At 66.2% G+C, this 11,195-nt stretch overlaps 1 protein-coding gene across 2 annotated transcripts in view; it reads left to right on the top strand.

Annotated features, from left to right (window-relative positions):
- Window positions 1-11,195, top strand: part of EFR3B (EFR3 homolog B) — a 14,082-nt gene that overhangs the window by 1,766 nt on the left and 1,121 nt on the right. Inside the window, exons 2-21 of one of the 2 annotated variants that reach the window (XM_085305629.1) lie at window positions 1,730-1,806; window positions 2,258-2,385; window positions 2,558-2,708; window positions 3,391-3,512; window positions 3,962-4,111; window positions 4,487-4,621; window positions 4,789-4,867; window positions 5,265-5,400; window positions 5,511-5,669; window positions 6,122-6,233; window positions 7,330-7,381; window positions 7,517-7,689; window positions 8,134-8,209; window positions 8,668-8,829; window positions 9,390-9,521; window positions 9,630-9,697; window positions 10,070-10,197; window positions 10,323-10,414; window positions 10,844-10,892; window positions 11,061-11,164. In XM_085305629.1, the coding sequence (XP_085161755.1) occupies window positions 1,730-1,806; window positions 2,258-2,385; window positions 2,558-2,708; window positions 3,391-3,512; window positions 3,962-4,111; window positions 4,487-4,621; window positions 4,789-4,867; window positions 5,265-5,400; window positions 5,511-5,669; window positions 6,122-6,233; window positions 7,330-7,381; window positions 7,517-7,689; window positions 8,134-8,209; window positions 8,668-8,829; window positions 9,390-9,521; window positions 9,630-9,697; window positions 10,070-10,197; window positions 10,323-10,414; window positions 10,844-10,892; window positions 11,061-11,164 (2,285 nt within the window). Of the gene's footprint in view, window positions 1-1,729; window positions 1,807-2,257; window positions 2,386-2,557; window positions 2,709-3,390; window positions 3,513-3,961; window positions 4,112-4,486; window positions 4,622-4,788; window positions 4,868-5,264; window positions 5,401-5,510; window positions 5,670-6,121; window positions 6,234-7,329; window positions 7,382-7,516; window positions 7,690-8,133; window positions 8,210-8,667; window positions 8,830-9,389; window positions 9,522-9,629; window positions 9,698-10,069; window positions 10,198-10,322; window positions 10,415-10,843; window positions 10,893-11,057; window positions 11,165-11,195 lie in introns of both variants that reach the window. The other variant, XM_085305628.1, reaches the window with a different exon arrangement.

The raw sequence follows: 11,195 nt of genomic DNA, 5'->3' as shown, positions 1-11,195 counted from the left end.
GATTTCTTCTTGGTCGCTTGGCTCGAGGGGCTGCGACGCGCTCGGCAGCTCCGGTCGCCCCTCGAGCCTGCCGTTCCCCTCCGGGCACGCGTCTCGGGAGCCGCTGATCCCGGCACGAAAGCCGCAGCCGGTTCCCCCGGCGGTTGGGAAGCTCTCGGGGGGATCCTCGGGATGAGAGGCGCGTTAGGCTGCGTGCGGGATTATCAGTAGCTTTTTAATCTCTTTTTTAACCRTCTCTCAGCCAGCGTGAAGGATCGGGTGGCGAGCGGGAGCCGGCGGCTTGGCAGCGCAGGAAGCGGCGCCGATCGGAGCGCGGCCGGCCGGGACGCACAGCCCCGCGGCCCCGCGTTTTCCAACGTGCTGCCTCCTCCCGCGCTGCCAGCGCAGCAGGTTCCCTTTTCTCGGAGCGGGAAGCGAGGCCTTTTGGGCGCTGGCGAGGCTCCGGCGAGCTGCCAGGCTCGCGGTCGCGCCGCTTCTCGCGCTGAATCGGCACCGCGGGACTGGATGGCTCAGCAGGGAAACGAGAAATGCAATTAAGATTTTTTTTTTCCTCCTCTCTTTTAGTTAAAAAGCACAGGGGAAAAAAAAACAAATGCTCTGCAAATTAATCCGGCGCCCTTGTTGGAGGAAAAGGCGCCGGTGCTGGCGGTGCCGAGGACTTTCCGCAGCTCCAGAGCTTTATTTCCAAAGTGGATTCGGAGGAGCCTGCGTGATGTTCGGCACCCGCACCCGGCGGGTGCACTGCGCCGCTGTGGTTTATTTTCCCATCCGCAGCCGTGGTTCCAAGTGATTCCACGCTCAGTCTCGCTGCCGCTCCGGAGCTTTCCAGACCCCGACCCCGGGGTGGCCGCTGCCCCCACGCCCCGTTGGGCTCTTTTAAACACGATTAGAGGGATCGGGATGGCTTAAAGGGCGGCTTTGGCAGCGCAGGGAGCCGYGCGGATTTGCATCGGGATCTACCCTGACTGCTGGCAGGGGAGCGCAGGGAAATCGGGTGACGCTGCAGCGGTTTTGCTGCTGCTTTTCCTCGGCGCTTAAATCCGTGGCAGCAGCTCGGAGGATGCACCTGAGCCAGCCCTTTCCCTCGGCGCCGGGCTTTTTCTCGTGGGGAAAAGCTCACAGGGAGGTGGCAGTCTGCGAGCGGAGCCGCCTTCGCCGCCTGCCTCCATGTCCCTCCCTCCTCCCTGCTCCTTCCCTTGATTTTATTTCCTTTTTCCCCCCTTTTTCCCGTGGCCCCGGGTGCCCTGCTCCAGGCCGTAGGAGCCAAGGGACTCCGGGCCGACTCGAATAGCGCGGGGTGACGTTTCTCAYGTCTGACGGGGAGATTTTTGTCCTGAATTAGGTTGCACTAAGCCACTTAGGGAAAGGCGTCTGCTGGGCTCGGGGCGCGCGCCGGAGCGCTCCCGGAGCACCCTTCCTGGGCTGCTAGGTTTAATGAGAGTTTTGGCGTGATTTAATTAAGATTTATTTGCAATCAGTCCGAGTGCCCTTATTAAGTAAATTCCAGGCCTCGGATAATACGGCCGTAAGCTTTCCCCTTGCCGTGTTTATTGCTGAGCTGTAATTAAAACGGGGAAAGGGAAGGGGATTAACGAGGAAAGACCYAAGGGCAGAGCAGTGATGCGAACGGGAGCCGAGCTGGACCCGTGCACCGTTCTCGGCTCCGGTGGGCTGGTTTCTTGCCCGTTTTCCGTACCGGGAAGCCGCTGACCCGGACCTCCCCTCGCAGGCGTGTGCGGCTGCTGCGGCGCCCTGCGGCCCCGCTACAAGCGGCTGGTGGACAACATCTTCCCCGAGGACCCGGAGGTAAGCGCCGCCCCGCTGGGATGCTCTGGTCTTGCCCCGCCGGGATGTTCCGCTCCTGCTCCCGCTCCGCCGGGATGCTCCGCTCCCGCCCCGCCGGGATACTCCGCTCCCGCTCCCGCCCCGCCGGGATGCTCCGCTCCTGCTCCCGCCCCGCCGGGATGCTCCGGTCTCGCCCCGCCGGGATGCTCCGCTCCTGCTCCCGCCCCGCCGGGATACTCCGCTCCTGCTCCCGCCCCGCCGGGATGCTCCGGTCTCGCCCCGCCGGGATGCTCCGCTCCCGCTCCCGCCCCGCCGGGATGCTCCGGTCTTGCCCCGCCGGGATGCTCCGCTCCCGCTCCCGCCCCGCCGGGATGTTCCGCTCCCGCTCCCGCCCCGCCGGGATGCTCCGCTCCCGCCCCGCCGGCTGCTCGGCGTTTTCCCCGAAGCCCCGTGGCGAGCGGCTCTCTCGCAGGACGGGCTGGTGAAGACCAACATGGAGAAGCTGACGTTTTACGCCCTGTCCGCCCCGGAGAAGCTGGACCGCATCGGCGCCTACCTCTCCGAGCGCCTCATCAGGGACGTGAGCCGGCACCGCTACGGGTAAAGCGCCGGCGCGGCTGCCCAGTCCGGCTGTGGAAGGGGCCCGGCCCCGAAACGGAGGTCCTTCCCCGCCACCGGCCCTGGCCCCGGGAGGGGGGATGCAAAATCCCTTGGGGGCTCGTGGGGCGGAGGCCGCTGCCGCGGRGTGACCCGCGCCGCCTCCGCTCCCCAGGTACGTGTGCATCGCCATGGAGGCGCTGGACCAGCTCCTCATGGCCTGCCACTGCCAGAGCATCAACCTCTTCGTGGAGAGCTTCCTGAAGATGGTGGCCAAGCTGCTGGAGTCGGAGAAGCCCAACCTGCAGATCCTGGGCACCAACTCGGTGAGCGGCCGCGGGAGGCGCCGGGACGGGGTCCCCCCTCCCCCCGCATCCCGTAGGGGAAAGGGTTTGGGCTCGGACGCCCTGTTCCCCCCCTCTTTGGGGCGGGGGTGGTTTGGGGGCTGGGCGGCACTTTTGGGGCGGCGCGGGAGGCGATCCCCGCGGGTTTCGGGGGCTGTCGTCGAGCACCCGTCCCCGGGGCTCTGGGAGGAGCTGAGGCTCCTTCGGGCAGGAGGGATGCGGGCGGGAGCGYGCTGCCGCGGCAGGAATTTGGGGCAGCGCGAAGCTCCTTCCCGGGGCTGGAGGCTGGGCAGCCGCCCCGCTGCGGGCGAATTTGCAGCTCGACGTCACTGCCGTTGTGGGTTTTTTGTTGTTGTTGTTGTTTTTTTTGTCATTTTTCCTCCTCTGATCAACGTCGGGCTTTAATTTAAGCAGCTCTTCTCCCTCCTTCGCGCTCGCCTCCTGATGTATTTATGTCTGGTGTATTTATAGACGGCCGCGTTTCCGCGTCGCCGAAGCCAGCCGGGCTCCCCGCGCGGCCCGGCCGCGTTTCGCCGGCGCGGAGCACGGCAGCCCCGCGTCCCCCGCTCCGGAGAGCGGCTTTCGCCCCTCCCTTTGCTTTCCCTGGCTCGCGGTTCACCCCCTCTCCCCGCCCTCATCATCCCTCTTTTTCCACCTCTCCCAGTTCGTGAAGTTTGCCAACATCGAGGAGGACACGCCGTCGTATCACCGGAGCTACGACTTCTTCGTGTCGCGCTTCAGCGAGATGTGCCACTCCAGCCACGACGACCCGGACGTCCGCACCAAGTGAGCGGCGCRGCACGGTGCGGTGCGGCGCGGGAAAACCTGCCTCCTGGCACCGCCGGCTCCCAGCTGCTTCTCCGCTGCCGCCTGGCCTCGAAGCGATTATTTGGGGGTTTTTCTTTTCTTCCCCCCTTTTCTCAAATTGCTCTTTCTTCTCCCTCTAGCAAAATTAGACTTATTTATATATTTATTTTACAGCTGCACTGTGTGCACTGCTCTTCTTTTTTTTCTTTTTTTTTTCCCCTCCTGGAGGGAAAAATAATCGCCAAGCAGGAGCGTCGCTCCCGGCCCGCCGGGCCCCGAGCTGCCAAGAGGGGCATCGCCCTCCTTCGGGGCTTGCTTGTACGGCCGCCTCCGAGCGGGTGCATGTATAGATGTAAAAGAACATGTTCCACGTATACATACGTATTTATTTATATGGGTAAAGATCGCTGCGTCACTTGGTTCCCCAGGATCCGGATGTCGGGCATTAAAGGCCTGCAAGGCGTGGTGAGGAAGACGGTGAACGACGAGCTCCAGGCGAACATCTGGGACCCGCAGCACATGGACAAAATCGTGCCCTCGCTGCTCTTCAACCTGCAGCACGCCGAGGAGGCCGAAAGGTGAGCGCCGGCCGCCGCGCGCCCGCACCTCGCACTGGGACGAGGGGAAAAAACGAAACAAAACAGGAAAAAAAGCTGCGGCCCTGCAGCTYGAGGGCGCTGAGCTGCCGCCGAGCCGGCTGAACCCCCCCCCTTGCCCACTGCACAGGGTCCCCGCTGCCCAAACGCTGTTCCAGCTCTTAGCTTAAAGCCCGCCGGGATGAACCTCGGGAGCCGAAACGCGCCGTTGCGCCGCGTCCCTGGGGCGGAACGGGGTGGGGGGGGGGGAGGGGGGGGAAATTCCCCCTGGGATTTTCCAGGGAAAATCCCCGGCACGTGTGCCCCCCGCGCCGCCGCCCGGGCCGGCGGGCGCTGAGCCCCGCTGCCCCGCCGCAGCCGCTCGCCCTCGCCGCTGCAAGCCACCGAGAAGGAGAAGGAGAGCCCTGCGGAGCTGGCGGAGCGCTGCCTGCGGGAGCTGCTGGGCCGGGCRGCGTACGGCAACATCAAGAACGCCATCAAGCCCGTCCTCATGTAAGTCCYGTCCTGCCGGGGGGCCCGCTCCGCCGCGCGGCCCGCCGCGGGGAAACCGAGGCACGGAGAAACGGCCGGGCGGTTGCTGCCGGGCCGCGGCTCCCGCGGGCTTCGGGGTGCGGAGCGCCGACGGACGCTGTGCCCCTTCCCGGCGCCGCCTCTGCCAGCCACCTGGATAACCACGCGCTGTGGGAGCCCAAGACCTTCGCCATCCGCTGCTTCAAGATCATCATGTACTCGATCCAGGTGGGCGGCCGGCAGCGGGCTCGGACCCCCGCCCTGCCCTCGGCGGCCCCCGGCCCCGCTTCCCTGGGGTCTCCGGCTCCGCGCCGCCGTCCCGCCTGGCTCCTGCTCCGCGCAGCCCCTCTGCGGCTCCGCTCGGGGCACGGGGCTGGGGGGGGGACGCCGACGCGCGCAGGCAGCAGCCCATCGTCCCCCCCGCTCTCATTTCGTGTTTCTTCTCCCCTCCGCGGTGCGATCGGGTTTTTTAAAATGCTGCGAGCGCCCGTTTGGAGCGCGGGGCCGCCGCCGCTCCGCGGGGCCCTATGGAAGCACGGAGGTGCCAGGAAAACTCCGGCAAAAGCCCAAGCCCCGCGCGCGTCCGCGGCGGGAACCGGCGCCGACGCCGCTGCTCTGCCTGCAGCCGCAGCACTCGCACCTGGTGATCCAGCAGCTCCTGGGGCACCTGGACGCCAACAGCAAGAGCGCGGCCACGGTGCGCGCCGGCATCGTGGAGGTGCTCTCCGAGGCGGCCGTCATCGCCGCCTCCGGCTCCGTGGGTAAGCCCGCGCCGCCCTCTCCTCGCCCTTCCCTCCGGCCGCCGTGCCGCGAGCGCCGGCCGCCGGCCCGCTAAGCTCGCCGCGCGCCGCCCGCCCTGCCGCCGGCCCAGGCCCCACGGTGCTCGAGGTGTTCAACACGCTGCTGCGGCAGCTGCGGCTCAGCATCGACTACGCCCTCACCGGCAGCTACGACGGCGGCGCYGGCGGCGCCAGGAGCATCAAGGAGCACGAGGAGAGGATGTTCCAGGAGGCCGTCATCAAGACCATAGGTGCGGCGCGCCCGCGGGAAAGCGGACCCCCCTCCCGGGCCCGTCCCCCGCGCCCCGCCGGGGGGGAAGCCGCCGTTTCTCCGCGGCGGCCCGTTATCGGCAGGTGGCATCGCAGCCCCGGCTGCGGCGAGCCGCCTCCGCGTTTCTGCCGGGGATGCGCAGCCCGGGGAAGGGGGAGGAGGAGGAGGAGGAGGAGGAGAGGGCAGGCGGGAGCAGAGCCCGCGGCGCACGGCGGGGACGCACCGTCCTGTCCCCCCGCCCCGGGAAGCAGCGGACGGAGCGTGGGCGCCGCTCGCTGCCGCAGCGGGGTTTGGAGGAGGGGAAAAGGCGTTTTGCGGGGCCCCTCTTGCCTGGATTTTCCCAGGGGTTTCACACGCTGGCAGGGGAAGCAGCCGGCGGGCGGCAGCTCCAGCTGCGCCCCGCACGCTGCCCGYGCGCTCTCGTGCCCGCAGGGTCCTTCGCCAGCACGCTGCCCACCTACCAGCGGTCCGAGGTGATGCTCTTCATCATGAGCAAGGTGCCACTGCCCTCCCTGCACCAGGCCATGGAGGCCGGCAAAGCCGGGTGAGGACAGATGCTTTCCCTCCCCTCCGCCCTGCAGCACCGGCTGCCTCGTGCCCGGTGAGGGCGGCGCGGTCCCACCGTGCCCGGGGCCGCAGCCTGGGGCTGCTCCTTCCGGGCCAGGGTAGGAGGCGGGTGCATTTTTGGACGGGCCGAGTATTTGCCAGGCCCTTCCCCTGGAGCCGGAGGGAAGGAGAGCGATGCCAGATCCCAGTTGAAAATGCTTTGCTGTCCGGCGGTGTGAAGTGCTGGAGCGTCGCGGGGAGAAGGGCGGCACGGGCAGCGAGGCTGCGGGGGGCACYGCCGCTCCGCTTGGGGCCCCCCCAGGCGATTTGGCCGTCCGCAGCTTGGTTCTGGGGCTTCGCCCAAAATCAGTAGGGAGGAAAGGATAAAAATCGCCCTGCGAGGGAGGAGCAGCCGCTCTCGTTGCTGCCTCTGAGCCGCGTCAAAGCTTTTACCGGCACCAAGTGGGAGCCGGCGCTGGAGGAAGGGCAGGAAAACACCCAAACAGCAGAATTGCCRGAGAAGTGTGGGAGCGGCGCAGGAGCGCGCTGTTTGGAGCGAGGGTGACGGCGCTGAGACACGGAGGGAAAGCGGCAAACAGACTGGCGAGCTATATTTATCCCCAGAGCGCGGTCAGGCTGTTCCCACTTGTCGGTGACGGGAGAGAGACTTTGCCGGCTGCCGGGAGACGCGCCGCGAGCCGGCAGCGGTCCCTGCCGCCCGCTCTGCCTCGCGCTCCCGCCGGGGCAGTTCCCCGGCGCCCGGATTCGCTCCTGGGTCGCGTGAACCTTTTCTCCGCGTCAGGCTGCGTGCGCCTGCTTTTCGGTTTGTCGGCTCGCAAGCTCGCTCCGGGAGAGCTTTCTAAGCCCTAGCTGAGGCCGTGTGAAGGACGGGGCTTATTCCGGTTTCTGGAGCGGGGCGAATGCAAAACGCAGCATCGCTGCCGGCTCTTACGCCCGAGTCCCTTGCAGCACGGSCGAGTGCCGCGGTGGCTCGCGGGGAGCCCTTTCCGAGGCGTTTCCACCCTTTGGGTGTGGAGGGCGGGTTGGTTTGTTTTCCCCTGGGTTTTACCCTTCGTTTCTTCTCTCTCCCGCAGTGAGAACCGGAATCGGCTGACGCAGATAATGCTCTTGAAGTCCCTCCTCCAGGTACGGACACRTCGCCGTCCCTGCGTCCAGGGAGCCTGAGCCACGTGGTCTTCTCTGCCCCATTTCTGTGGAGTCTTTTAACCCCCCCCCCCAGTGGCATGGTCACGTTGTCCTCCTTCCTCCTTGGTGCTGCAGGTCTCCTTGGGCTTTCAGTGCAGCAACATGCTCACAGCGCTTCCCAGCTCCTTCCTGGACAGGCTGCTCTCCGCTGCCCTCATGGAGGATGCTGAGATCCGCCTCTTCGTCCTTGAGATCCTCATCAGCTTCATCGACCGCCATGGGAACCGCCACAAGTTCTCCACCATCAGGTATCTCCCAGCATCTCAAGCATCACCTCCTTGGTGGCTTCATTGGCCACATTGCATCCCCACGGGCCGGCCACGGTGCCGGTGCTGGCTTTAGCTAGCCGTGCTCTGGAGAGGATCAAAGCTGKATCCTAAGGCCACTGTAATCCCAGATGAAGATATCTCCGTGGGGTTTGATGCGGTCCTGCTAATCCATTTTGCTTGTATGTTTTTGTTGTCAATTTGGCTTAGTATTTCTGAGCACCACCAATGTGAAATCCCTTGGTGACTTGGCTCGGTACTCCTGGATGTCTAAGTTGCTCAGCTGGGTTTTAAAACCTACTGTTGGCTTCCTGCCTCAGTTATAGCTTGTTCCCAGGCGGCAGCTCTGCAAGCTGGTRGAGATGTGTGGGAAGCCTGCGTCCTCCCTGTGTTGGTCTCTGAGCTTCCCTTGGCCTTTCTTTGCAGCACCATCAGCGATATCTCCGTGCTGAAGCTGAAAGTGGACAAGTGCTCGCGCCAAGACACCGTCTTCATGAAGAAGGTAGTGCCGGGGCCTGGGGTCGAGCCGCCTGTGCCTCGGTTTCCTCAAATCACGTGGGACAGGAGGAGTCTCATGGTGCCCCTAAACCTGGGGAGGTCCCCAGGAAAAGCTGGTGGGATTTCATCTCTATCAGTGCTTAATACTTGGAGTCCCCCTAAGCCTGCCTTTTTCCCCAAGGAATGACTACTCCTCTTTCCCCTCTTCCAAACTTTTCCAGAGGTGGTTCAGACCCCTCTGGCACTAAAGCCCCTTGCGGTGCCTCGAGGCTTCATTTCCCTGCTGTGCTCCAAGCTGCACCTTCTTGGCAGCTTTTCCACCAGGAGTGTCCTTTCCCGGGCTCTGCTCCCTGCTGCATGGATGGGCCCTGCGGCTTTTCCTTCTCCCTGCGGCGCTGGTGAAGGTGGCAGTGCTCAGAGCGGTTGCTCGCGAGGTGACCACCTGCCTCCCCATCCCTGCAGCATGCCCAGCAGCTCTACCGCCACATCTACCTGACCTGCAAGGAGGAGAGCAACATGCAGGCTCACTACGAGGCTCTCTACAGCATGCTGGTGCTCATCAGCATTGAGTTGGCTAACGAGGAGGTCGTGGTGGACCTCATCCGCCTGGTGCTGGCGGTGCAGGTAGGCTCGTGATGGAGTCAGGCTGAGCACCTATGGGGTGCATGGACCACAGCTGGGACAGGGTCTCCCATGGGAGCTCATAAAGAGTGTTAATGAAGTGGGCTTGGAGATTTGCCTTAACGTGGCTGAGGGCTGGAGGTGGCCTTGCAGCATCTGAGGACTGGAGGTGGCCTTGTGGTGGTGATACTGGCCAGGGACAGCAGCCTGCAGCGAGGTGCTGAGCCAGTGTTGGAGGCCTGGCAGGGATTTTACACCAGTTTTGGAGTCTGGGCATCTGCCTGAGTTGTGCTGGTGATGGTGGTGATGGAGGAAGTGAAGAAGCCTCTGGGAGGGGGGTTATTTTGCAGTCAGGGCTCTGAGACAGGAGGATGCAAGTGCATCCCCTGCTCCCAGCTTCTTCTTCTTCCCCCCCCCACCCCCGAGTCATGTCATGCAGTGGGATGGGGTCAGCACAGTGGAGAGAGACCCAGGTCACCCTGGGGACTTCCAGAACAACATAGTGGGATCCCACCTGGCACCTCGGCCATGCCCGCCCTATGGGCTCTGTGTCCCCACTGCAGGAGATCGCCCAGATCAACGAGGACAACCTGCCGACGTACAACCGCTGTGCGCTCTACGCCCTCGGCGCAGCCTACCTGAACCTCATCAGCCAGCTCACCACCGTGCCCACCTTCTGCCAGCACATCCACGAGGTGCGTGGGCCGAGTGAGGGCGCGGGGACGGAGCTGTGTCCGTGACCGCGCCGGGCTGCTCCGGCTGSCCGCGGGGGCTGAACTCGGCTCCCCGCTTCCTTTTCGCAGGTCATCCAGATGCGGCAGAAGGAGGCTCCGTATCTGCTCCCCGAGGACGTGTTTGTGGAGAGACCCAGGTAAGAGGCTCCGCTGGGAAGCGCCAGCTCCTGCCAAGGGACAGGCAGCCCCGAGAGCGCGGCTGCTGCCCGGGTTAGCAGCCCTTAGCGTGCCCGCGGCTGCCTCCTCTCCCGTTCGGGGTCAGAGCTCCGCGGCCGAGCGCRGGCTCGACCCGGCTCCATCGCGACRGCTCGGGGCTGACTGAGCGAGGGCTTTTCTGGTTCTCTCYGGTTCTCTCTCTGAGCTGCTGGGACGTGGGGACCGGCTGGAGCCAAGCRAAGCCGTGCGAGCCCCCCGTTCCTGCCCCCGCAGGGGCTGGCCGTGCCCCCACCCCCGGCGCGGTTTCGGGAGAGRTGCCGCCGTCTCCGCTGGCGTTTCCTCCTTCCCCGTAGGCTGAGCAGGAGCCTGGACCGCCTCGGCCCCGAGGTCTTCTTCCGGCAGAGCAAGATCAGTGAGGTGCTGGGGGGCAGCGGCTACAACTCGGACCGGCTCAGCACGCCCTACGTCCCCCAGCTGACGGGTACGCGCCCGCCCGGGGCGCCCCGGGGCGGGGGAYGCCGGCCCCCGAGCGCCGGCCCGTGGGCAGAGCCCTCCTCCGGGAGGGCGGCTGCGCTCAGCTCCYGCGCCCTGCGCCTTCCTCCGCAGACGAGGATCGCCTCTCCAAGAGGAAGAGCATCGGGGAGACCATCTCCCTGCAGGTCGAGGTGGAGTCGAGGAACAGCCCCGAGCGAGAGGAGGTACCGGGGCAGCAGCGTCCCCTCGGCCCCGCGCGGTTGAGCCCTCTCTAATTTTCCCCCTGGCTGCGTGGACAAGCCCCCGCTACCCCCGTCCGTGTCCGTGCCCGTCCCAGCGCGCCCCGCATGCCGCCGTCAGCCCCCAGCGCGGGAGGAAGGGTCTCACGCCACCGCTTGCCTGGCAAATCTTCCTTTTTCCGTGTACGCGCGCGCTGTAGCAACGGGAGCCGYTGGGGAGCGGTGCGGGGTAACGTGGCCTGGAGAAGCGCGTGGGCAGAGCCCGGGCTCCCGGGAGAGGCGTCCCTGCTCCCTGAGGATGGGCACGAAGAGGGCTCCGGGCGCTGGGGCGGGCGAGCCGAGCTCCCCGCGGGCGAAGCGCGCTGTCGGCCCCGCCGTGCCTCCAGCCTCGGCGGCTTTCTCCCCTTCCTCCAGCGAGCCCCGGCGGAGGAGATCACCTACGAGACGCTGAAGAAGGCGATAGGTGAGCGATGGAGCCGCTGGTGGGTGCCCTCGCCCCCGCGGCCGTGCGTGCGCCCGTGGTCGTGCGCGCGCCTGGAGATGTGCCCGCTCCCGCGGCCGTGCCCGCTCCCGCGCCCCTTCCTCCCSGGCCGGGCCGCGGATGCCAGCCCCGCTCCCCGTGCTTCAGCAGACGGCGTCGCCGTGGAGGAGCAGGAGCGGGAGCGGAGGCGGCAGGTGGTGGAGAAGTTCCAGAAAGCCCCCTTCGAGGAGATCGCCGCCCACTGCGGCGCCCGGGTGAGTCGGGGCCGCCGCGGTGCCCCCCGCC

Source organism: Rhea americana, unplaced genomic scaffold (genome assembly GCF_003343005.1).
Source record: "Rhea americana isolate MKP2758 unplaced genomic scaffold, rheAme1 scaffold_225, whole genome shotgun sequence".
Taxonomy (NCBI): Eukaryota; Metazoa; Chordata; class Aves; order Rheiformes; family Rheidae; genus Rhea; species Rhea americana.
The sequence above is the reverse complement of the archived record's forward strand: the minus strand, read 5'-3'. Positions and strand labels throughout refer to the sequence as shown.